The sequence below is a fragment of the Haliaeetus albicilla genome, chromosome Z, assembly GCF_947461875.1.
Source record: "Haliaeetus albicilla chromosome Z, bHalAlb1.1, whole genome shotgun sequence".
Lineage (NCBI taxonomy): Eukaryota > Metazoa > Chordata > Aves > Accipitriformes > Accipitridae > Haliaeetus > Haliaeetus albicilla.
In genome coordinates, this window is record NC_091516.1 from 13251051 (window position 1) to 13278135 (window position 27085).

Genomic DNA, 27085 nt, shown 5'->3' on the forward strand with positions numbered 1-27085 from the left:
CTTTTTCCAGTTTCACATCTTAATACATTGTAAACCATCATTGTAAGTGTTGCATAACCGTTTATTCAAATACAATAATGATCATAAAGCAGAAGAAACTGTCTCCTGAGTTGCCTCCTAAATGATAGATTTCATCAAAGGGTTTTCCTTTTTAGTTTTCCTTTTAGTTTTAGGTTGTGGAAAAATAAGTTGTCTTCTCAAGTGGTCAAGCTATTCCTTTCTGACAGAGTAGGTTGATGACTTGGGTTGATTCAAAGCTCCTTCAAACTAGAATATGATGGTTTTGCCTTTAGCAGCTGGCAACACTCTTCCTATATCTACATCCTTATTCCCAGGAGTAACTCTTCTTTGCTCACTCAGTATTAAAACATTTCTTTCTGGAATGACTTTAGTTCCTAAAATGTCCAGCCATTTTTCAGTCTAACTTTTCAAACTTGAAGGCAAATCTTGTACACTTGACTGCTCAGTTGTCAGTCTGTCCATCTTTCCTCATTCCCATGTGTTCACCCCCTGTATCCTACCCTACCATGTAATACTTTTTTTGAATCCTGTATCAGTTTCATCCAAAGTCATTGGAGTTGTGAAAATCTAAAAGATACAATGTCACTTTATTGAGGTGTAGTGGTAGGATAACCAAGAGATACTCAACACAACTAAACAGATGAAAAGAGCTCTTGCCCTCGGTGGTCCCTTTCTGTAAATATATTATTGTATTTGCTGATAATTTCCTTACGCATATTAGTGCAGCACTTAGTGCAGCATATTCTCAGGAATGCTTTTTAAGATTCAGGATTTTTTGCAAGAATTTCCATTGTTCTTTAAATCCTGTGATGAATGAGTGGATAGATGGCTGTTTCTCTCCAATAGTAGACCCTCATCTGTTGGTGATACTTGTATTATAAAATTTTTAAAGTGGGGATCTACCAAAAGTTTAATTGCTGCTGATATAGGATAGGCATTAAATTCTCAAATAGAACTATTGCCTCTAGAAATGTTGCTGAAGGATGACTTGAAGTATTCTTTTCATATTAGCCAGGCCAAAATGTACAAAAAATAGTAGTAGATTCTAACAGTGTGAGGATAAAAGAAATATTATGTCTATATAATGAGCATGTCCAGATAACAGGCTGTGTTGACATATGATAATAATGTATTATATCGTATGTCAGAATACTTTGTCTTACTGTTCTATGGAGCAGATTCTGTGCAGATTCTGTCATATTTCACCAAATTAATGTGCTTGCTCAAATAATTTTTAGCTTCTTATGGATATTCCTTTGTTGGAAAAATTGATGTGTGTTCATTAGTTTGTTTTTGTTTTTTTTTAATTAAAATTAATTGTTTCTGTTAGCTACCTCCATGTAGAAAAGCTTTTCTACTTGTTTGGTTGTGTTGCCATAGGACGAGAAAAAAAATAGCGTTTTTTTGTTTTCATTAAAACTATTTATACTATACATGAAGCTTGCAAGGAGACTTCTTGCAGGTATGGTGCGTTTTTCCATATAAATTTGTTGCGTCTTTATCTGTATTGGACGATATGGAAAAGATATTTTAGGGGAGAGGAAGGTAGGAGGAAAAGGATCCTGGAGCAAATGATCCCATTAATGAAAATGCAGTCTTTCAGGATCAACTCTTCATCTAATTCCATCAGTGCTCACTGAAGAAGTGCCCACCAACTTTTCCCATCCCTATAGCAATTCACAATCAAAGACAACTGTTTTTTGTGATCCATTCTGCTGAGCTTTCTGCCATGACAGCAAGAAGCCTTGTTTTGTTTTGCAAAGGAGAGGTGAAGGCAAGGGCTGCAGGAGGTATCCCTCATTTACTTTAATTCATGCTGCTTGGGAATTCTCCCAGTTTCATTCGATTGAACAGCGTTAAGTCCTGCATGAGTGCAGATTACGTATGTTCTGTCTGATGCAGTTGTTTAAGATTTTATACCGTGGTAAAGAAAGAGCTACTAATAAGCTGTGAAATACATATAGGAAAGTTTTACCTTTCCCAGAGCTGAGACAGTACCTTGGGGGAAAAAATATCTTTTCACAGAACCATCCTTGGGTATCAGAGAGAAAAAAGAAACAAAAAATGTTTCACTGAAAGATTTTTTAACTATGCTTTTACTCTGATGTAATATGACTAATTTCTTCAAATCTTTGGTGCCATAGGGTATTTTGTGAAATGCTTGCATGCATTGTATGTTGTTCAAATTAAAACCATTTCTTCTTTACTCTGTATTTCACTTATAGGAGTTAATATTCTGAAAAAGTATTTTTAAATCTCTAGAAAGCACTTTAACACTTATTCTCAAGGTGGAAATTATTAAACTGAACTTTTCTTAGCAAATTGCACAAAATAAAATTGACTGATTTTTTTTTGTACATATTTTTCCGCTCACATGATTGATACTGTGTTATTATTATAACAATAGCATGATAAACAGGATATATATGCAAGGTTGTTTCTTTGTGTAAAGAAAAGAAATCCTCCTTGACAATACATTTTTAACCCTGTGTTATTCATCAGTTATGAGTTAAAATACTAAAAATTTACTTCCTTATAATGGTATATTATTTTTGCTCTTTTTCCTGTTTGCTTGTATGTAAAGAAAGTGGCATACTTCTTTCAAATGTATCTAATGGATACAAGTCTGTTCAGCACTATTGTTCCAGTTACACTGTGTTATTTCTAAGACACTGGGAAAGCCTCCCTGATTTTTTATATTCTTTTTTTTTAGTTTTAAAAATTTAACTGAATTATTAAAGTTATTTAATACATGCTAATATTCTCAGACATCAAATTAGGAAGTCCTATTATGCTGTAAAAAGCTGTGATAAGTTGCTCTCTTACATAAATAAATAAATGACCGATATTACTGGAGGCTTTAAGCTTCAAGAAAAAAATGGAAGGAGTCTTTTATCCTGGTTTTTAGAGGGCATCAGCAGCTTGCTTTTATGAAAAAGTAACAGCTAAATGCACTGCAAATAATTTGCAGTAATCCAGTTCAGTGATTCATGTGTCTGCTTTAATGGGTCATAATTCAGGATAAAGTAACTGAGTGCAGTCAGAGTGCAGACACTGCTTATGCCAGGGACAGTATCTCTTCATAAAACACACCTCAGCAGAAGCAGTTTGCCAGCCCCCTAATACCCTCTGATGTTTTGATGTCCTGCATATTTTTCCGATTAAGTTTTGAGTGCCATGTTTTTAGTTGTATTTCCACATTCATTATCCTCACGTAGACCCTTCAGCGGGTTTGCCATATATGATTATTTTTTTAATGATGCCTTTCTTTCCACTTCAGCAGTTTAATAATCTAGCACATGGCTGCTTCTCAGTACTCAGCATTCACCTCCCCAATACAGAAGAGGACATGTGCTTTGGCTGCAGAATTCTATTTGCAGCTTTAGAAATGCATATTCCCTGTGGAACAACATTTGTTTGACATAACCATTCATTTTTATTACCTCTTTAAATATGTTTATCCAGAGTTATCAATAATCATAAATAACTTGTATTCTGTTCTTATCCTGTTTTTTTCCACAGACAAAATTGCTTACCCAGTATGTATTAAATCTCGGCAAGTATGATCAAAGCTACGACATCAGAGACCGTACAAGATTTATTAGGCAGCTTATTGTTCCGAATGAGAAGAGTGGAGCTTTAAGCAAATATGCCAAAAAAATATTTCTGGCGCAGAAACCTGCCCCATTGCTTGAGTCTCCTTTTAAAGGTATAACTGCCAAAATCATTTGGGAAATGTTCATTGTGTAAAGGAATGTGGCAGCCTGTTCTATTTCAAATATGCTCACAAATTGTGTCACTTAGCAAATACAAATGATTAATATGCAAGGATACTCGCTCTGCTTGCTTGCTTTTCAGCAAGCAAGGTTTGCATGGTGCAAACACAGTGCATTTCTGTGATGATAAACCCTGACAAACTGATCCATTTCTATTCATGTGGATTTTAAATTTGATTTAAATAACAGAAGGTGTGTCTTCTGAGGAAAACTATTCTTCAAATTAGGAAAATAGCTCTAGTCTTTTATCTGGACTTTAATAGAAGATTGTTAATGTGAGTATTTGCAAACGTTTTATGAATCTGAAATAAATTGAATCTCAAAAGATTAGAGTTTTATTATTTTTCTCCAAAGTCATAATTTTCCCTGTGCATTTTCCCTGTCTTTTTACAAGTAAGAACCATTGTCTGTCTTCTCAAATTGAAAGGTTATCAGGTTATCTTAATTAAAAATGCTCTGTTATTGTGACGATTTGCAGTTTTAATTTTCATACTTAGTCCCAGTTTTGAAGCTCTAAAAGGATCTCCATTTTGAAGAAAAACTATTAAAATTCTGGATGTGTTTGTGCCAAGACATGTATATGGATTGTTTAACTGTGCTGTCATTCTTAATATTCACAGTAAAGTAATTTTTAGAGAAGCTACATTTCAGAGCAACACCTCTAAACACACTGACTGATTAGCTTTTTTATTGACCATTATGGGGGAGATTATTGTAATCTATGGACTGAAATCAGTTTTTTGACCTATGAAGAGCTTCCTAGTTTATATTTATTCCATGACATTTGAGGTAATATAATGGCAATTACCTTTAGCCCTGATTAAGATTGCTCTTTGTGGTAGAGCTCATGGTGTTTGTGTATTTCTCCCCTCCCTCCTTTTTTTTAATAGATCGGGATCATTTCCAGCTTGGCACCTTGTCTCACACACTGAACAGCCGAGCCACCGGCTACCTGGAGCTGTCCGACTGGCCAAAGGTGGCGCCTGACCCCTCCGTCCGAAATGTCGACGTAGCCGAGTTGGTACGTCAGCATCATTAAAAGTAACTTTGCTGAAGGCACTTGTCAATATAGAATATTAGCCTAAAATACAAGTATTTAAATACTATCTGTATGCTGTACTGAAAACTGTTGATGCATGTGAACATCCATGTTGCTTATTTTAGCTTGGAAATGGAACATTTGGAAACCTGCACGATGCTTGCTGTTTTCTTTTCAATGAGGGAAGTGGATGAACTGTAGGCCACTTCTGCTTCACTCGTGGATTAAATAGGCTTTTTTCCCCTCCATCTCACTTTTGATTTCATGCCTTTTATATTTGCTGTGCTGCAGTATGTTAATTGCTGTTAATGACGAGTGTAGCTGTACTGCTGAAGTAGGAGGGCAGCGGAGGTTTGTTCATGTACAAATCCAAGTCTAAACAGGAGAAATAGATAATATAAGCAAAAGGCAGTGGCAGGGGGAAAAATTATGTATGTTTCAAAGTGTAACATTTGCAAGAGACCAGGGTTTACATTTCAGATGATCTGGAGAGAATTAGGGAAGTTTATAATAGGAAAATGTCATCTATTAGTGCACTAGTCATTTGTTGACATTACAGGGCTGGTCTTCTACTACCAATAGCTTTTTCTTACTGAATTGTAAACTCTGAGGCAAAGTCATGTTCTGGTACCAGCGTCCTACTAAATGTCAGTGAAAGCTATTGAACAGTAACAGAAATATAAATGTATTGGAATAGAGCATGCTGATGGTGCTCCTGGGGGTATGTCGTTCTAACAGGTATACCCAGAAAAGCACATGGTCCTTGTCATAAGCCAACTTCTACAGTAAATCGCACATAAAATAATTTACATATAAGATGTTAGGTGTAGAAAAGCTAGAGAAAATTCTAAAAAATAGGTATGACTTGCAGAAGCCAGTGAACTGCAATGTGGTAGAACAAGCATTTCTCCTTAGTACTTTCATATTACTTGTCTACCTTCTTATATACATTTCAGGAAAAGAGGTATTTGTGTGCAAACTTCTGAAAGCTTTTATGGGGAGAATCTGAAGGCAGTCAGCTCAAACAGGGGATTATAAATGATAGGGTTGACACGAAAGAATGTGTGGAGGTGCCTTTGTCCATAAAAACAAAAAGTATTGCAGGAAATTGATCAAATGGAGTAACATCCATCTACCACATAATAGAAAACATCTCCCTCCATCCATTTAAACCTTCAAAACAAACATGAAAATCTTTTCCCCATGTTTTTTTGCAAATGTTTTCTTTGGAGAGTGTCTCATTGTCATTAATTTTGTGGTTCCTCTAATACTGCATGTGCCTACGCAATGTATGTGAGTGAAGCTGAGTTGTTAAGCTGCAATCCACAATTAAATAGTTGTTTATATCCAAAAGAATATTGGCTTTTTAAAATACCAGTTGCTGTGTGGAGCATTACAAAGCTTTAGCAGCTTTTGGTGTTTAAGAGTAAGCCAGTGTGTCTCTAGAGCTGTACATCATTGCAGGTCACTGTTAAAGCTCTTTCAAAAGTTAGTCTTATTCCAGGTCAGAGCAGTCACTGAGGCAGACCTGTATCACTCTGTTGATTTAGTTGTTTGCCTATTTGCTTTTTTTCCTAGCCTGAGTTTTTCTTCTGCTTCTCTAGTAGTATAGGGGGATACTGAAAGAAAAAAAAGTCTGGCCGAAGTATTGCCACATTCTGGTATTGTCTTCATGGTAAGAATTACTGTTATTTGGACAACTGCAAAGGAAGTGAAATATAATTCTTCTGTGGCTGCTGGAACTTCTGTGTCTATTGGGTCCACATCTGTTTTCCCCTTAAAACTTGGGATGATAAAGGTGGTGACTAGCCATATTTACCCTTGATTCTAGTCATAGGCTAAACTCAGCTGGATCTAGAGATAAAACTCTCAGACTTCAAGTTCTTTTGGTATAGAAATTTATTTATGGTTACTGATGCTTTTAATCTGCCTTAGTAAATCTTTTTCTAAACTCTCTAATAGACATATCTCACCTTCTGTAGGTAGGTACAAAACTTTTAGTTCTCCTAATTGTGTAAAGTAAGAGTTTAACAGTTTCTCTTGACTTGCTTAGAGGATTTATTTAGAAACTGCTTAATACTACTACTGCGAATGTTATTCTTTGCCCTGTTGTGTGTATATTTTTGTATTGCTGGTTGTAAAAGTAAACTTAAGTTGAAATTTTTTTACAGGCAAAGGAATGGACTGGAATTCTAGGTAAGACAAAGAAAGAGAAACCTACTGAAAAGTTCTACTCTGAATCAGAAGAGGATGAAGATGAGTCTAGCAGTACCAGTGCATCAGGTAGGTGTTTGGAAAGCAACTTGCATCTCCCCTGCCTGAAGAACTCTACCTTCAGAACTGGCCACTACTTAAAAAGAATCAGAAAAAAATTCAAAAAAAGCCAGAGCTATGTATAAAATCAGGAAATTGGGGGGGGGGGGGGGGAGTTGGGGGGGATTTTACATTCACTGTAGCTGTGCAGTAACAGCTAATTTTACAGATATGGCTTGTGTGTTCATTAAATGGGTTAGACTTTGATTTGTTTCCCAATTTAAAAAGCTGGCATGCTATTTTTATCTTGTTTTGAGTCTAGTAAGGATAGTGAGAGTTTGTAACTCCAATTAAAACTAAAGGCACCTAACTTTTTGTGGGAAGAGTGCCTGCGTGCTTGGTTGTTGGGAGCCATAAGTCTTGAAGGTTTTTTGGAATTTGTTGTTGATGAAATACCATTTTGATAGCATGTGCTGTTGTGTTCATAAACAGCCACACTTGTTTAACCCTATAGTCTTTCATGGGGTTTATTCAGTAAACTATGTTAAAGTATTGCTCTCAAGTTTTACACTACGTTTTCTATTTATTATAATGGGGGTGGTGATGGAGAAGATAATTGACAGCTGCCTGTCAAGTCCAGTGAGCAAAGGTTCTTTTGACCAGTCTCCCACTTAATGCCAGATAGGCAGTTCCCCAAGACAGCCATTTCAGTAGATGTTAATATAGTTCAGATGTAGTGAAGAACATCATTCTCCCAGGTCCAGACTTTAGACACACAAGATGTTTAGCGTTAGAGACTTGAAAGAATTATCAGCATCTAGTTGAATGGAAGAGGAGCACCTTAAAATCTGAATATGGAGTTTCTTCCCTCTCATTCTTAAACTGAGGAAAGATGCAAAAGAAGTGCTTAAGAATTGTATCACTGAAATTAATGATCTCTGAAGCAAGACAAGAATATATTCACTTCCGATATTTAAATATTTGTTAACTATATGATTTAGAAGATGAATAATTTGTTTAAATCAGTGATTAAATCATCATCACTATCAGTATTCAAGAACAGATTATCTAATTAAGCAATGGGTTGAAAAGGTAATCTTGCAGTTAAGTGGATGTATAGATTAGAGAATTTGAGGTCATCTCCAACTCCTGATAGGGTTATGTAATTTTGAAGAATCCACATGCAATTAATTTATTATTAGGTTTCCAATTTGATAAAGTATAATACTTTAGGCTGAAGAGGACAGGTCTTTAACCAACAAAAATTTGTAAACATTAGGGGAAAGTGATTTTCTTGCCTGCTTTTCACACAGGGTAAATGATGCTAAAGCTTTCAATTGGATCTTAAAATGCTAATTATGTAAGATATTTAGAAAAAAATTGTAAGAGTTGTTTTTACTTCAGAGAGCGAGTCTGGCAGTGAAAGTGAGAAGGAAGATAAGGAGGAAGGCAGCAGTGATGAGAGTGGTGGGAGTTCCTCTTCCAGTGAAGAATCAAGTGATAGTGAATCAGACAGCAAAGAAAGTACTGCAAAGAAAATATCTAGACCTGCTGCTGAAAGGTAGGTATACATTTGTATGGTTTTAATTTTCTGTGATACTAGCTGATAAAGCAATCTCACTGTGAACAGTGTGCCAAGCCTTTAATTAGCTTTTGGGGGGGCTGTATTGGTCATGGAGTGATGTATCCTGTTTCAGTGTATGCCAGTAATACTCAGTGTATGAACTGGGTTCATATTTTCGTTAATCAGACTACTCTTATGTTTAGAATTAATTTCTGACTTCAGTAAAATCTTGGGTGGCTTTTTGAAAATTGGTGTAACCTTGGGAGGCTGAATAAGTGATCAAACAGTTGTGTGAAACACTTAATTACCTTTTGCAGCAATTTTGCTGAGAGCTAAAATTAAGTCCTTCAACACTTTGCCATTATGTAACTAAGACAATTGATTTTTCTAAATAATGTTATATTAAAAAGATTATGATCCAAGTATTAGAGGCAAGGGCTGTGAAGGGAAACGGTCATAAGATATTTAAGTGTTAGCGCTTTTTAAGATTGCCCATTATCAACAGCATTATCATGTATTAAAGTATCATTAAAATTTTGAGTAATTGGGGCTAATACCTTGGATTGTATGAATCTGTTTCTTCCACTGCTGTCAGCAAGTGGCCTCTGCAGACATGATCGCCCTTTACTCTGTAGTCTGCTGCCAGCTCACTTGATGAGTTTGCAGCTCAGCTCAGTCGTGGCTGACAGCGCTGATTGGGGCGCAGTACGCACTCTGCTCCTTTTATTACAGACAGTAATTAAAGCAGCTCGCCTTGCCACTTCCATAACAAACACAGCATAATGCCCTAATTATGACTTTATTAATTTAAGTCAAGATTTAATGATTTTAAAAGTGATTTATATTGTTTTTCCTGTTCAGAACAAATGAAATCTGTAGGTTAAATTAATACAGGCTTTTCATCATCGCGAAGTTAAAAAGCTAGTTACCAGTAAATTCTTTTCATTAGAATAACATCTGAAATTTTAAGCAGTAAGGTAAACAATGATTACACATCCAAACTGGCTGATGTATGGTAAAGTAACATTTTTAATCTTCAAATCGAGTTTTAAAGATAAGCTAAATTGTTGAAAAACAACTTCATTTATATAATGGGTTCACAATAACTTATTTCTTGATGCAACTACAGCTTCTGTTCAATGGCAATGAAGGAAATGTATATAATTTTGTCAGTACCTGTGTTATATATGACGAAGAAGAAACCTTAAACAGTATATGCTAGTGAATTTTCATGTTTAGCTCCTTGACCTTAAACAAGTTTTTAAATGTCATATTGAAATGTTACTTTGATAGTACCTATTTTTTCACCATAATTTTAACAATCAGATATGCTACATTAGACTTTTTGTGAAGTGTACTCTTGTTTCATGTTTAGCTTTGCAAGCTTCAGGTTTGCTGCTTTCAGAAAAAAATGCTTTTGACTAAAATTTGGGGGGTTGATTTCAACTTCAGTTACGTGGGTAGGCCTTATTAGCATGGCTTAAATGTTAATATTGATTTTTAATAATGTTGATTAAATTTGATTTAGGCAATTCAGTCCTGGGAAATTCTTGGGAGGAGGAAGACATTGCCCTATTATCCTTTCTGCCACATTAGATTGTTCAATTCCTCTTCTTTGTACTTTTCGCTTCTAAAACCATTGCTATCTCAAACAGGAATGCAGAGTAGTACATTCTTTTGTACTTCTCCTAAAGCTAAGGAAAAATGTATAACAACTTAATTTAAGTCCAAAGGGACTCTCAAGTTGAGTGGTCTGGATTTGTTTAATTATTGTTGACCTTGTTACCTTTCAAGTACTTTAGTAACCAATTTATTGTCTTGGGGAGGAAGCTGAATCAGGTGGTGTATGAAACACCTGATCTGGAAGTATAAAATGGTTGCTTGCAGATCCAAGAACAGAGGGGTTTTTTTCTATATGCAATACTAATTTATCTGCTCCATGATAACTATTAGAAAACAATTTTCATTTCCTGCAATATTTCTAGATAGTAACTCCCCTTGAGACAAAAGGGTAATCTACTAATTGGTAGTTATAGTATTATTAGAAGCCAACAAGGCAAATTTTAATAATATTCAGTAGCTGTTAGCACAGAGCAACATAATCCAACATTGCCAGGGTGCACTGAACTTCACTGTGTGAAGAATAGTGTCTCTGAAGTCCATTAGATGTCAGGTACTCAGTATGACCAAAGGTAGTCAGAATGTAATAGCTCTTCTGTATAAACTCTTTAATGGGTTGAAAAATGTATAGATATTATAGGTCTTATTTCTAGGTAGTTTGATTTAGAAGAATTAACAAAAGAATAAATTCAATGCATTGATTTTTTTTTTTTTAAAGCAATATTACTTTGCAAAAACATCTTAAAACCCATCAAGATTCTGTTAATCATAGGTGGAATAGTCTGAAAGTTTCTTTATACAAAAGGGCATCTGCACTTCTTTCTGAAATGTCAGAAGCTTGATGCATGGAAATAATGTTTTTAATATTTAATATGTTCACATTTTTGTTTAGCTGTTTTGCTGGTTTAGATTATATGTGGTGATTTATTGTGTAATGTGATAGAACAATTTTGTGTACCCTTAAATAAGTGACTACTTCTGCCATCTTAGATGAGTTTTTATCATGAAGAAACACTGACTTAAAACTCATCTAATAAAACTTTGAAATGTTATTGTAGGATATTGCCTAAGCAGATTCCTTTGGTGGTTTTACACGTTTCTTAAATTTTTTTTTCAATATGTAGTGATTCAGAGGACATTAAAAAGAAAGCAAAGGGGATCTCCGGAAAGAGAAGCCCATCGAATTCCTCTGATACAGAGTCTGCTTCATCAGAAGAAAATTCTTCAGACTCCGAGGCAGAATCAGACTCTAAAAGTGACTCTGAGTCTGGAAAATCTAGAAATGCTACCTCTAGTAAGGTAAAAGATGTTTTTTAAAAAACCCTATAAAATATGAAAAGATGCATCGAACCATGTCTACACATTTCTTTCTGCAGGAATGGAGATGGGTAGTGGTTTTATGGATATCTAAAAACCAGAATTTCTGAGAAAACTTTTGAACTTCCATAAAAAGACCAATCCCAAAGCAGTTTGATAGTTTAAGCAAGTAAGAATGTTTTATAACGAAAAGCATATTTTGGTTTTAATTATATTTTAACTCCAGATAGATGAAAAATAATAGAATTGAATTATTTTTTTTAGATTACTGTTGAACTGATGAAAGCATAGTACATGGGTAGTTCACAAAAATAGTATCCTGATTTGGGGTGATTATTATATTAAAATGGGATCTTAAAGCATAGCTACTACAGGACCTGGGTCCAACAGGAAACAAAACCAAGAAACAAATGTTAGTACATTGTTTCTTAAGAGTTTGAAGACATTCTAGTAGAACCACTAGCTTTGTTTAAGATTTCCTGTTAAAATTGAGAACAGTGCAGTTAATGCATCTATACTTGAGGTGTATGCATAGACTAGTAGAATTAATATTCTTAAGAGTAATCAACTTTTTATTGCCCTCTGTGTTTGATAGGAATAAAGCTTATAAAGGGTTCCACTACTTCAAATTGTATTAGCTTGCTTACAACATTTATGAAGTAGCAAACTTTCAAATACATCTTTTCTAAATTGGATTCAGAAATGTGTAAAGATGCAAAAGTGTTCAACAGAGCCATTCATGTGTCAGCTAAGTTTTAATTGCTTACCTTGGTGAATAAAAAGAGGTTAAAAATTCATTATACTCAAGCTAGCATTATAGAGCTAAAGCTAATACCATGAATTGGTTTCTGTTTACCTGCCTTTCATTTAAAAAAAAACCAAATAGATGAGGAACTTTTTGCTAAATCTGTTAAGGTAGAAGAGTAAAAGAATTTCTGAAAGTTATTTTTCTCTTATCAAATAGTTCCTGTGCATTTCTTCCTATATACTTTATTAAAAAATTGAAGGGTAGAATTGTAGTTCAGAGGTTTCCATTTTAATACTGATATGTGTTTTTGAAAATTAAGTGATGCTCTGATGCATTTTAAATTAAGCCCAGACATTTTGGTCAGGACTCCTGTATAGATTGCTGAACAGTCAAACCAGACATTGTTTGTTGCATTTGATGCAATTGTAGAAGCTGGTGGACAGGTGTGTTTTGAACAGTTAACAGGGAAGACTGTAACTTTTGTAAGCTGTTTCAGTGTGTGTTTCCTTTAATTGTGGAGGTAAGGCTCTCTATTTCTTTAAATCTTTAACTTATGTTGTACATCGTCTTCATTTTGTAACTTTATAGGTCCACCTAGGAACTCTGAGTTGTAACCTTGACTTCTAGTCTATTCCCTTCTACCAAGTAGAACAAAAGATGAAATGAGACTGTAGCATTTGAGAAATGGAGGTGTGTTTCCAGGGTTTGATCATTGTTTCCTGCCCAAATACCACACTGGGTAGCACATCTGTGTCACAGTTTTTTCTAGTAGAGAAGCCAAACTGGATCTTGCAAAAAAATGGTAGGACAACAAATGTAACCTAAATCATCTCAGAATAAACTCCATTGACACTAGATGGGACATGAATTAAATCTAACAGTTTGCAGCTTCTCATATTGGCACGGTATTTTTTCACCAGAAAGTAATAGGTACTCTTACCTGCTTAGTTCTGAGCAGCCACTGCAAAACCATATTCAAACAATAGTGTCTTCTCTCTGCTGCATTTGTCCATTTTTCTCAGGATATCGGTGCCATTGTTCACGGTTTCTTTCACTACAGTTACGTAAACTGTTCTGGTTCTTTCACAGGTATGTAAGGACTACTAGCATAAAGCAGCTTTTTCTATTTTAAAATGACAGTCAAGAATGTGTGAAGCCAAATATACTGAATAATATAAGAACCGGAATGTCCAAGAAGCTTGGGATTGTTTTGTTGAAGTCAATGGAAAATTGTCAAGCCCTTGGTTTTTAAGAGAAGAGAAGGAACATTGCAGTAGTCCTGAAGTCTTACTTGAGTAAGAAGAGCCTAAGAAGAACTGTGTTAGGAACAAAAAGTATTTATAAGCAATTGACAGAAGACTCGATCAGAGTCAAAGGGTAGAAGTGAAAAATTGCAAAGCTTTTAAACATCACAAAAAATATTAAAACAAATAGCAATGGGTTTATGTGCATAGCAGCAAAAAAAGAAGCAAGGGGATTATTGAAAACATAGCGTAGAGCTCACTAGGCAAAAGCTAAATGTCTAAGTTCCTTAAATTCTTTTTCACTAAGAAATTAGCACCTTTAATGTAAGGGCAATAAGCTATGGCTGATGGAACACTAAACAGCAGTGGTCATATATGAAGGTGTCAGGGGGGAAGTTAATTTAACACTGCTGAACATAGAGGACTGTTCCAGTGTACTATATTAATCTCTAGGACCATGAAGTTAGTTTCCATTTAAGCCATACTGGATGCCTGCATTTATACTTGAGGTATTTCTGATACTTGGTTATATACAGAAGCATAATTGGGGGGGGGGGGGGGGGGGGCAGGGAGTGAGGATAATGTATTTTATGCTAACTAGCTTTATAGATCTTTTTGGAGAGAGACATGTTTTAAGCCCTGTGATGATAGGTGAAGATAGCTGATAAAGACCTTCCAAGCTGGAAAGAAAACCAATTCTTAACAAACTTTCAAGAACTTTACAGATAAAGTCTTGTATAGACCCCTTGTGTCGAGGTACATTTTACAAGAACCACCCATGTTTATTTTATTTCCAGGAAAATCTTGGAGTTTTTCTGCTTCCTTCCTGACTTTTTGTAAGGCCACCCAGGAAGCAGGCCATTTCAGCCAGGCTCTCAGAAATGCATGTTTTTCTTCTGATAGATCTTTACTGGAAAAGCCATTTCTTATATTATTCTGCTCCAGGGTGTTCTTAATTTGGTCAGTGTATATGGGGAGATGATTCATTAGGATTTCCTTTTAAATAAAACTGAAAAGATTTTCTGCAATACATATTGATAAGAGGAGTAGTTAGTAGGCTCTACTTCTGTAGTTTCTCAGTTTGCCACACATTATGAACTATGTTACATAGCTGATGTTTTGGGTGGTGTTTACCATTCTCTATGATTTGTTGGGTGCCATTACCTTGTTCAGCAGAATTTTCATAATAAAAATGGTTTGATTACACTCATATGGGGGCTTAATTTGTGCATACGTCCATGCATTTACTAGCATTAAAATAGGTTACAAAAACTTCAGATTATTTTTCCTGAATATATTATTAATGCTTTCATATTTTTTCTCTTGAAGAATCATTTTGAAAAAGCTGTTGTACTCACTGTAATTGAGCTGCAGTGAATAGAAAAGTCACTCTCTTGTACTGCAGTGTTTTATATCATTTTGAAATATGGATAGTTTGAGGTGTTCAGATACATGTTATACTGTAAACATAAATACTATATAGCTAAAATGCAGATTTGAGGATGATGCATGTATAAGAAGGTGTCTACAGTGGGATTTTAAAATCAGCTACTGTTGAGCTCCTTATACAAGTATAATACAGTCACTCAGCTGTTAAAAACCTGATCCACTATTTAAAAAATATACAAAAACAAATTGTCTATCTTTCTGCCTGATCTCTTTTCAAGTGCTAACACAATGGAAACAGTGGGTGATCTGTCAATGCATTTGGATTGTCAATGATGGTTTTGTATAAATATTGGGAGGATAAGAAATAAAATTCGCACAGCAAAATATGATTTCATCTGCCTTTTCTCTGCAGCTCCATGGCTCATGCTGCGGTGTGAAATTCTCATTTTACACACTTTGCAGGCGGAGCACATGAATTATGCATTGAGCAAGAGAAATCTCCTGCTTCAAGTCCTATATGCATTTACCAGGTTCTATCTCTATTACCAAGATGAATTGCAAATGGAGAAATGTTTGATGGAATATAGCTTAACTTCTTTGTTTAGTATTCTGCTTTTCCCGTAGTGGTCTCTCTTGGTAGAAAACTGTTTGGGTTATATTGTAGACTTAGTTTTAAGAAAAAAGATGAAAAATTATGTTACAAGGAAATGCTAGACATGTCAGAGCCTTTTTTTTTTTTTGTCTTGATTTGGAATGCAAAGCTTTTTTCATTCAATAGAAATATCTGTTGGTAGTGTTTGTTGCAGTCATTGGCTATTTATTATTCCTAGAAAGCCAATCAATTTTCTTTTTTTGGAAAAACCAAATTAAAAAATAACTATGTTTGTAATAGGCAAGACCCATGTAAATAGATTTCTTTGGTGTTTCATCCAGAATTGCACACAATTGATATATATGCCTATATAGAGAAATATACATAGAAGTATGAAAATATTTGTGTGTTTATGTGTATATATAGCATGCATACACGCACATACAAGTAGCTGAGTATTTACTTAAGCTTGACACACTTGACTGAAGTAGAAAATCAGATCTGATCATACTTTAACATTAGCTTTATCTTGATTTAGTTAGCTTCTGATTTCACGTCTCCCAGGTGTTAGGGTTGGGGGGGGGGGTTGTGTGTATGTTATGGGTTTTGATTTTTTGGTTTCAGTTGGGTTTTTTTTCAGTAAACTGATGTACTTAAGTACAGTATTCTGATGAAGTGTGCAGTAGAATTTTTTCTTACCATGCATTGCCTTGATGTAATGATTCTGTACTTTTGCCTTAAATTAGGACCATTTTATTTTATTTTAAAGTATAGGAAATAAATTATCTTGAAGGATTTTTTTCCCCCATTTTTAAAGATGAATTAGGTAGTAGATTCAAAATAATATCAGTGCAAAAATACATTCTATCTTATAAATTACATATCAAGCTTTGTGATAGGTACTTAGTAACTACTTTAGACTGGCAAAATAAATAACAGAAAAAACAAACTGAGGCATACTATTGGCGTTATTTGTGACATAGGCTGTCCTATCTTAATTGTCTTCAGTAAACAGATTAACAGTAAGAGGATTTCTTGGCTGTGATTCCTAATTTTTTTAAACATCTTGACTTAACCAATGCTGCCATTGGCAGAACTGAAGCATATTCAAAATTCTTATCCTTGTGCTATAGCCTCTCATGTGGGTGAGCCACTTTTTATAGACTTTAATTGGCTGCATAATAAAAGGGAATGGAGAAATCCCATCTCTACTGGAATAATTAGCAAATATAGAACTCTAGCTAAAAATAACCTTTGAACCTTAATCATAGTTGAAAATAGAGCTGTATCTTACGAATAAGTGGGGATATGGAGTGAAAGAGTTTGAAAGTTGAGATTTATATTTTTTTTAAATGTATTTGCATTTTTTAACCGTGTTCTCTGTTAGTATGTTCTGATGTCCGAACAGTTTGTAGTTTAGCAAAAAAGTTGTGATACATAGTTTATAGTAAAAGTGATGCAGATAACAGCTAAACCCCTGATTCAGGGCTAAATATTCACTAAATGGTGCTATAAAGAGACTTGGAATTCATTAAAAGAATTTTCATGAAATTGTTTCTTTGTCACTTCATAGATGAGTAATTCAAGTAGAACCTGTAGCTTATGAAATATACTATTTACCCTTATTTCACAGATTAAAAAAAAAAAAATAGCCAAAAGAAGCTTAATGGCTTGCCAATAATCACACTGAAAGAGAGAAATGAAGTCTGGTTAGTTGTGACCAGAATGGAACTCAAGAGAGTGGGTTCTGCAGCAGAGTCTCTCACTTAATTCTGGACAAGACATACAAGGAATGAAATAACATTAGCGCCATTTTAAAGATATTTTGTAGCATTTCCTTTGTCCATAGGAGTTTTGTGTTTCAGATAAATCAGTGATAGTAGAACACTCAATTACCATAGTGATAAGAACCATTGAAGTATGTTGATTTAAAAATAATTTTTAAAATAGTGGCTTCCATTCTCTGTCCACAAGATTCTTTTCCTCCCAGAATATCTAAAGCACATCTGTAATGATCACAATAGTGACTACTGTCTATTTGACCCATGGGTTTATTGGAAGAAAATGATGAACAATGTCACTTTGGCTGAGGTCAAGCCTGATAGTCATAACATCAACAGCTTCAAATAGTGAGAACGTATCTACTTTCTTCCACATTCTTTGGAGGGAACCGTGGAATTTCTCCCAAAATTGGAAAAAAATAGGCACAGCATTATTGTTAGTTTGCAACTGACCATGAAGCGGAGAGACTAGAAGAAAGGGAATGCAGCTTTAGAAAAGAGGGGTCATTCTGTTCTGTGGTGATAGTCAAAGAAAGTGATTCTAGCTGCTGAGTTCCTGGAAGGACTCCAAGCTCCTGTAGGAATTTGTATCCTGAATGCCTGAAGAGACTGTGACAGCTTGCAAGAAATGCTCAAGAAATGGAAGCCCAGTTGGGCATATGGAGTTTTACTGATTTATTTAAACCTGTTCATTAATTAAAAAGGTAAAAGAATAATATATATATGTATTTGGCTGTCACGTGCTGTTGAAGAGGAAAGTGGTAAACTAGAAGGTTCACAGGAGTGTGACTCCTGGAAAGACTATGTTTAAATTACTTGCAATACCTTGGGTAGTGAGCAATGTCTTAAGGTCTAAAGGCAGTTGACAAATTCTCTGAAAGAATGACAAAATCTGTCCATTGAGTAAGCCAGAGAGAGCAGAGGCAGATGAGTTCTTCAGCCATTCCAGACAAAGGATGCTTAAGAGTGGGTAGGAATAGCATGATGACAAACTCCTAGATAAATGCAAATAACACTACTTTCTTATTGAATGGATTTTTTCCTGTTTTTCATATGGAAACAGAAATGTTAGTACCCAAGTCTTTTCTATTAAAAAAAAAAAGCTTCTATATCTATTTTAATGGTCTCAACAGAAGTGTCTGATCTGTCACCAAAAGTTTTCAAAAGTAGCAACTATTATTAATATTAAATGAAAACATGGGCTTCAGAGGAGTAAATGTAACTTAAATGTGGAGTTTAAGTTCAGCTTACCTGTACAAAGAAGTCTTTCTCACTAGGTGAATTGTCTGAATGCTGAGCCCTGAAAATGAGTACGTTTTTCTTTTACAGCAGAGAAAATCCACTTTGCTTTATAAAAGTATTAAAGACTTTTCTGATATGGTAAAAGATGAAATATTCATGTATTTTGACAGAAAGAAGAAAAAACAGTACAAGATAGAAAAGCTCCAAGTAAACAAGACGTCTTTCTCTTAGATTTAGATGATTGTAAGTATCTTGATTAAAACCTTGTTTTTCCCATGGCATAAATTCAATTCAGTTAATTCAATGAATTTTAAATGTCTGAAACATTGGTTCTGCTCATTTATTGTACCAGCTTCCTGACAACAACAAAAAAATTGCTTAGACTATCAACTTATTTTTAAGCATAATTATTAAAATACATAATTTTGTTTGTTTTAGAACTGAGAAATAGTTTTGAAATTTAGAATGTATTGGTATGTAAAACATTCATTTTGAGAATTTTTTCATGTCTGGACTTGTTTTCTCTTAAAGTGGGCTTATTTTCTCAGGTGCCAATGGATGTAACTTGTACAACATCTGTGCAACCTATGAACCAATTGTATTACAATAAGATACTAAAAATCACAATTTTGAAGAACAGATTAAAATGTAATCTTGGAAGGGTACGGCAGAGCTGGCACTGGTTTGTGGCTATGCTTTGTAGTGCTGTTCTTCAAGTTTACTTCTATAGGTGCAACACATGTTAGAATTGCATTAATATGTAGTTTGCACAGTACTTGTAAATGAAAATGTGTTGCATAATATGGATCAGACTGAAGGATAAAATAGAGGAAAAAATGGGAAGGGGGACAAAATATTTTTAATGTAAATAACGTGGTCTATACATATATCAGTTTTATTTATATTTTCATTGTTTATTTTTAGTATTGGGGCTATATGTCTGAGAAGATAATCTTTTACTATTAAGAAACATATATACAAGGATAAAATAATTACTTTTTTACACTTAATGTAAATAGGTCATTGTCCTTCCCAGTGTTTTAAATTTTTTAAGAATTTATTTCCTTTTTAATTCTAGTCTGTCCTGTGACAACTCCTGTGGCAGTTCCTACAGCAGCTGTTTTGTCCCCAAGTTTAACAGCAGACCTAGAGGGATTAAGTCTGTCGAGCTCCTCAGTCATTGATGTAAGTAGCCTTTAAAAAGTGTGTGTGGGGTTGTCTTAATTTAAGCATTTCATATGTTTTTGAGGCAGTCATTAAAGTGATTTTTTTAAAGTACTTTCACCTATAAAGGTCTTGCATAAAAATCTGGTTTATATGCCAGTCTGCAGCTTTTTTTGATCTGTAATAATTACATTCTGAAATGTGGAGAAAGTATGAATATTGCATGTCTGAGAAGGATGCTTTCAGGGTTTTTTAACCTCTTTCAATCTGTCTTTTTTTCTGCCTCAGGGAAACTTTAATTCACAAATTAAGTATCCAAACTATAGAAATCTTTGAAATCATCTAGTTGCTACACTATCAAAAATAAACTACAAGAAAATCACATACCTGTTAATCCTCAGCCCGTTTGTTTACCATACATGCCTCCAATTATGACATTTTGCTCCTTGTAAGTAATTTTTCATGAGTATACGAATCATAGCCCCTGGGTGCAAATCAAAAGGGTATAGATTTACAATCAGTGGTGTATCAGTATGTGTCATGATTCATTCTGTTAGCGCTTTCAGTTTTGTAGCACTTTCCATTAGGGAATCTCAGAACTATAGGTATAATTAAGGTTGGCAAAGTCATGGAGGTAAAGGGTGGGCATTCCTTTGTTGGGGGAAAGGATAGTAGTTTGTGTTCTTCTTTTTTGGTTGGGTTTTTTTTTTAGTCATTTGGTGTGTCCAATTTAAATTTGCGATTTAATACGGAATTGCAGCAGTACAGCATAGGATACTTATCGTTGTGAAAGTGGATGGGAGTGACCAGAAAAAATACCAGAGGCACAGGCATTTTTTAGCCTAGCCTTGTTTCTAATGAGGCTGGTGTATAGAACCTACACCACAACTTTAATAATTGCAGGTAGAGTACTTTGTGCTGGCTTTGGGAGCCATATGTTTGCAAAGTATAAAGGAGCTGCATTAATTATTTTACTCAAGACATAAAAGATCTTAGCTAATGAATCAGTTTCATGTTTACAGGCTTTAAAATTTGGTGTTGAAAGGGCAGACTATCAGATAATGTGTTGGATAGCCTTATCTAAGAAAATTGTGATGCAATTTAAATTTCAAGCAAAACAGTAACAATCTGTAGACATGCAGTCACTTTACGTGATGTGTAGTTGTTCACGTCACACAGTCTGAAAATGCCAGAAATTGTCTTCCATGTTATTTTGCAGTGCAGTATGCAGCATTAGGTGGCAAGCCTGAGTTTAACTACAACTGTGGTGTTGTTCCTGTGATTGCAATCCCACAATTGCTTCTTTGCCATCCTTTATGGCTTTGACAGCTCAAAAAACAGACAATGTTTTCCTGGCTCTGGGTTAGCTTAAGAATGATTCTGGTGTCTTTGCTTTACTTCAGAATTATCATCTTTGAGGGTAAGTTAAAGATAGCAATCACTAATGTCAGATGCTTGAGAACACCCCCTTTTTGCCAACGTCTTTAGTCTTTTCATCATCTACAGTACAAGAACACATGTTCCACTCCCACATTCATGCTTGCTTTCCTCATGATTGCCACTGTTTGTTTGCTAAATTGCTTCTCCCCTTTCTTCAAGCAGGTAGCTGCAATGAAATAGAGGTGTTAGATAGAAACAGCTAGAAGGTGTAGGCTAAACAGCGGAGGAAGTTCTGCATGAAATGGTTGCTTCTGCAAAATGCCTCTTTCTTGCTACTACTGAGTTCCTGGTAAAATATATAGCCAGCAAAGAAGGTGGAACATTTCCCATACTCCCTGCTCTGGAAACAACCCAAATCACGTAAGAACTAATTGTTGCTGCCTGGATAGTGATTACGTGTTTTGGGCTGTATTATGTTTTCAGATCTAATCTCAACTCTCATTGCCGTTGATAATAATTGCAGATCTACCTGGAGTCCTTAGAGTTTTGTGCACCAGCAAGCAACAAAAATTAAATGCTAAGGTTAAAACCTGTTCTTTCAAATTATATCCATATATTGTAAAAAGTCTTGTATGCGAGTAGTTAAATAACTATTGTCACACGTTCAGCACCATCAGGTAATTTTCTAAAAATGAAAATACAAAAACAGCTTTTAAAACTTTATGTGGGGATATCCCTCTTAAAATAGTATTTTGAATTTAATCTGTGATGACTAATTCTAAAAATAAGGAGGATAGTTGTCATACTTCAGAAAACTTTTTCTTCCTTCAATGGGAGAGAAAATGAATTTAACTGTAGGGCACATGCCAAACTAACAGTGAGAAATTAATTTATTACTAGGCAATGGAGAGCATGGAGTAAAAATAGATAAGTACAGTATATGACCCTAATATCAAAGAAATGTAGCAGCCACTTATCTTGGAATATGTCAGGCAGTCTATTATTCAAATCATTCAGCACTGTAATTGGATACAGCTTTTAGAAAACGTATAACTCCAAATTCATAGCTGCTGAACATTATAGAAAGCATAAATACAAGAATGGTTTTACAGTAATGGTATGAGTCTCTTTAAACCTAAAAAAACAAAATATCCTTGAATAGAAACTGCAGTGCACAACCTGATGCTTGTCCTGTGGCTCATTTATTTTTATCGTTCATGTTTACATATAGCACATTTCCCCCTCATATAAACGCACACATGCATATTATAGTTTGTTCCAGGAAAAACAAAATTCCCAGGTAATTTATGGATAACATTCTTCCAACTGGATGCAAAACATAGTAAATCCTTGTGCATGCTTCTGCCCTGGTACATGTAGTCCATCTTCAGGTGGCTCAAACGAACCAGGTAACTGAGGTCACCAGAGTCTACTCTGGGGCTTTTCAGGGTATGCATACAAGAGAAGTCAGACCTAAGTGCTCAGGGAAACTCTGCATTTGGAGTCGATTGGGTTTTAGATGGATACATTTGCAGGCTTGAAAGATACTTGAAGGTGCGCAGCCAATGAAAAATAGGAGGCAAGAGAAAGCTGCAAACTGTCAGTGTAAAGTGGTTATTTGAAAACACTGGAAATGGGTGTTGTCCCCTGAAGGGGGGTTGTAAAGTGAGAGAAGAGGGAACTGCAACCAGTGAATGACATAAGGACAGGGAAGGTTCTAACCTGCTGCAGGAAATAATATTTTGAGCAGGAATGGTGAGAGGAGGAAGAGGAGAACTATGGTATCGGAGAGAAGCCACAGAGGGGAGTGATCATCTGTTCTTACCTATCACACAGCTGATGAGAAAAAAAGCTAAACCACCTGTTCTTTTCTCATTAGGATTTTAAATGGTAAAAATGTACAAGCAACTGCTCTCCTATATGTGTAGAGCCCTCAGTATGCTACATATAGTAATTAACTGGTAAAACTGGCACATACTTTTAAAAATAACGTTAGTGAGAAGGAAATACTGCTTTGGTAGCAAGAAATTTGTTATGATTTGGAACAGTGTTAGTGCAAGGGAGAATTGTCAGCTGGATATAAGCTCTGACGGTAGCAGCAGTTGGATGGGGCAGAAAGTGTGTGGAAGTATAGGCTGAGCTGAGTAGGACTTGAGGGGACAAGATTGTTTCCCCTGCCCCAAACAGATGATAATTTGGGGGAAAATTCAAGCATGAATATGAGAAGTTCATGATAAAAGCATGTAGCAAAAGAGGGCAAAACTCTTGTTGTAGTGAGGAGGTACTTATAAAAATATTTGATGCAACAATTAGTGTTGCCATTAATTATCATGCATATGGAATTATGGTATAATTGTAGAAGTGGTACCACTTCACTTACTAAGGTTTTATTTGGCATGTTCAGTGTATTCTCTTGATAGTAGTTTCTACCAATGATATGTTTTTACTGTTTCCTACTACTCAGAGTTCCACAGAAACTGTTTAGGAAAAGAGGAGTAAATCATCTTGTTTTCTGTCTCATGTCTTACAGAACTTTTGACCGAGATTCGCTTTGAGAACTTCTTTAGAGTGGTGATGCATAGAGCAGAAATAATAGCTTTTGACAAAAGTCAAGGTCAGCTGCAGACCTGTCAAACCGGGTGATAAATACATTTAATTTCAAATTGAGCACACTTACAGAATTTCTTGAGAAACAGTAAACATTAACTCCCTCAATATTCAACTAGAGATACTTTCAGAATAGGAGAACGCCTTAAATGGTATTTTAATTTCTAAGTTGTTGAGATAGTCTTTACAGGGGAAAACTTTCTTATCATCTAGGCTGCTTTGTCCATTTAGGCTGTTTCTGATTCCATTATAGCAAGTGTTAAGACTGACTCTGAAGTATATTCTTTTCCTGTGTGAAGGATCTCTTCTTAGAAGTGCCAGGAACACAAGGATTGCAATAATGGATTATATCATGGCTCTAGTCTGGTATGCAGCTTGCAGGAAAGGTTATCATAAGGTGCTTAAGAATTTGCAAAATCCTGCAGTAGAGAAATGAATAGTAGTTCTTCCAAATAGTTATCAGTGTGCACTCAACTTCATGAGTTTTATTTTTTCAGAGCTTTGGTAGCAGTAATTATTCTATAACTAGATATATTTATTCATATAAGCTCTGAGTTCTTACCTCAGGAATGGCTATATCAGAAGAAACATTAACTTGTTAAATGTTATCAAAGAGATGTAGTGCAATCACTTGTGATAGCAACAGTCTGTGTGTGGTGGTTTGACTAGGTTCTTGGTATTCTTCTGCCCCATGTTCGCAGAAGGATTTTGACCAGCTACCATTGGTTTTTAAATAACTAGGTTTATATTTCTGTAAATATATCCAGTCCCTCTTAGGTCTAAAATTTTTTGCTCAGACAAAGGTGTTTCTTTTAAATTGGTTTTCAATGTTAGCCACATCTCTTCTATCAGATGTTTTTGTGGTTTTGTGTTAGGATAAGACAGGCTTATGGTATCCTTGATATAATTTTATTATTTTTTATAGTTTACCATTTGCCCTCTTGTTTTTCAGCTTTCTATAAGAATGTCTTATCCTTTTGGTGTCTCATCACAGGAGAGCTTTTTCCTATGCATTAAATGTTTTCACTATACTTCTTCTGAAGCCCACCTTTTTATATAGATTGAAATTGGGAAGGTTTGTTGAGGTGGAGGTGAAGGGGGAAGTGTGCCACAAGGTAGTCTACATGTATCCTATCCCTGTGCGTGCTTATAACTTGTTTGCATTTTTGACCACACTTGCACACTGACGAGAGATGTTTTTGGAGTTCTGCGTAGTTTTCTCTACAGCCTCATTTCTTAAGATAGTGCTTTTTCCGTGTGGAACAGTTTAAAGTGTCTGCATTGTCTCCAATTTCCCCTACTCTGTGTTCTACAACATCTGTAGCTAGCGTAAGGCTTAATTGTAACCACATTTTACAAATATTATATGTTAGTAGGGTGCCTGGGAAGGTTTGTACCTATGAAGCACGTGAAAAAGCGTGATCTTAAATTTAAGAGCTAAAAAGCAACTTTCTTTTAGTGCCACCCAAAATTCAGCTATGCAGCTGATTAGGTGTGACTGATGCTTGTGGGAAGGTGGCGTGGTCCAGTGGATACAGAACTGGGTGTTACATATGGAAAATGAATTCTATTTTTGGCTTACTACTGGCTGTGTGATCTGGAGGAAGTAACTTAATCTTTTAGTTTTCCATCTGAAAAATGAGGATAATGATGCTTACTCACCTTGGGAAAGCACTTGGAGATCTACAAATGAATGTAGCTGCTCATCAGCAGATATTAACCATTGTCAAGACAGAAGAAGGAATGGAATAAAGACCTCCTACATAATTAGTTTTATTTTTCTGTGTTTATATAAATTTGCTGTGTAAGAGGGTGTTCTTTAATTGGTAACATAGTATATGTGTTACATCAAATATTTGAAAGTGTTAATGTTCTTTCAGAAATTGCTTCCACATACTTTTAAAAATTATAGCTTGAAAAAAAAGAATCCCTGCTATGACACTATTTTTTAAAGTGTCATTTCACCTTTAGTTTTTAATTAGAAATCCATTTATCAATATTTGTGATGTTTATTGGTGTTCAAGCCTTAAAAATACCCTTCTTATGTTTATTAAATGCATTAATACTTAACAAGCTCTACACTTAAGAATTACAAAACTTCAACTTCTTTTCTTTTAAATAAATTAGAGAATTTAATTTGGAAGTTCAAACATGATCTTTCTTCTGAGTCAGAAACAAGTTTCTAATACAAGACACTGCCCCAAATAATAGTATGACCAGTCTGAGAGGTATATTGTATTATTACTATATATAATCTCATTGATTTAGTCAATTACTGTGTGGTTTAGTACTAGATATTCTCCAGATTATGTCTTTTATTTATGCTTTAATAGATAATGTATAAATTATACATATGTTATAAATTATATACAATGTATAATAATGATAAAGATAATGTATAATTAGCAACTTGTGTATTAATTAAATTGTATTCTGAGTAACCAGGTCTTTGATTAACAGTAACACTCCTCATTCAATGCTGGTTTGCTGTTTTGTTGTCTTGGAGTGAAAAACCAATATTCAAATGTTGCATTTAAAAATAAAAGTGCTAAAATTGCAAAGTAAACTGCAATTACAATATTAAAATCCTATTTATAAAATAGAAATTAAAATGGGGGGCCGGGGGGTGTTATTGCAAAAAAGAAACTCCTTTAGATAAGTTACTGTCAGGAGACCCTTGATCTTTTTTTGCCTTCCGTTAAAAGTCAGTACTGTTCATAAAACTAATCCAACTTTTTTGAGAATGAAATGCTTAGATCTATGAGAGAATTTAAAGTAATGCTTCTTTTTCATTGTAACATGAAAAATACATATATTATGATCCTTAAAATAGGACTGCTGTAAACAGAGTTGGTGCTAGGTGTTTAAAAACAAGCATGTGTAATGCATGATGATGATTCCATAAGTTATTCTTTAAATATGTAGTGTGATAATGTATGTAAAACAGAGTGTGGCTGTATGTGTGTTATGCTATGTAACTCAGACAGAAGAGAGAGGTAACCTAAGCTGTATTTTTGTTTTATTTTGTCAATAAAACCTACCTCTTCAAAATTTCAACCACATCTTTCTAAGGTAACATTTACCTCCTCACATCTTTAGCATCTATCAGACATGACATGGGACATATTCATTGACCCTAAAAATTTTCATCAGTCTCATGCACTGGAAGGGGGCAGCCCCAGCCAGACAAGAGGCTCATTTCAATTTTAACGGCTGTAATTAAAGGTTAATTCTCTGAGTCAGGATTAACGAGGAAAGTACAAATGATAGGCAAGCAGCTGCCTTTATAATACAGGATTAGAACAATGCAATTATAATAAGAATTAGAAAAAATCAACTTCCTGAAAA

At 34.9% G+C, this 27085-nt stretch overlaps 1 protein-coding gene across 3 annotated transcripts in view; it reads left to right on the forward strand.

Annotated features, from left to right (window-relative positions):
• Positions 1-27085, forward strand: part of AP3B1 (adaptor related protein complex 3 subunit beta 1) — a 165201-nt gene that overhangs the window by 88797 nt on the left and 49319 nt on the right. For 2 of the 3 annotated variants that reach the window (XM_069776334.1, XM_069776333.1), the window contains exons 16-22: positions 3544-3730; positions 4688-4818; positions 7008-7119; positions 8494-8650; positions 11398-11572; positions 18757-18829; positions 19665-19771. In XM_069776334.1, coding sequence (XP_069632435.1) covers positions 3544-3730; positions 4688-4818; positions 7008-7119; positions 8494-8650; positions 11398-11572; positions 18757-18829; positions 19665-19771 — 942 coding nt within the window. Of the gene's footprint in view, positions 1-3543; positions 3731-4687; positions 4819-7007; positions 7120-8493; positions 8651-11397; positions 11573-18756; positions 18830-19664; positions 19772-25196; positions 26795-27085 lie in introns of those variants that run through there. The other variant, XM_069776335.1, reaches the window with a different exon arrangement.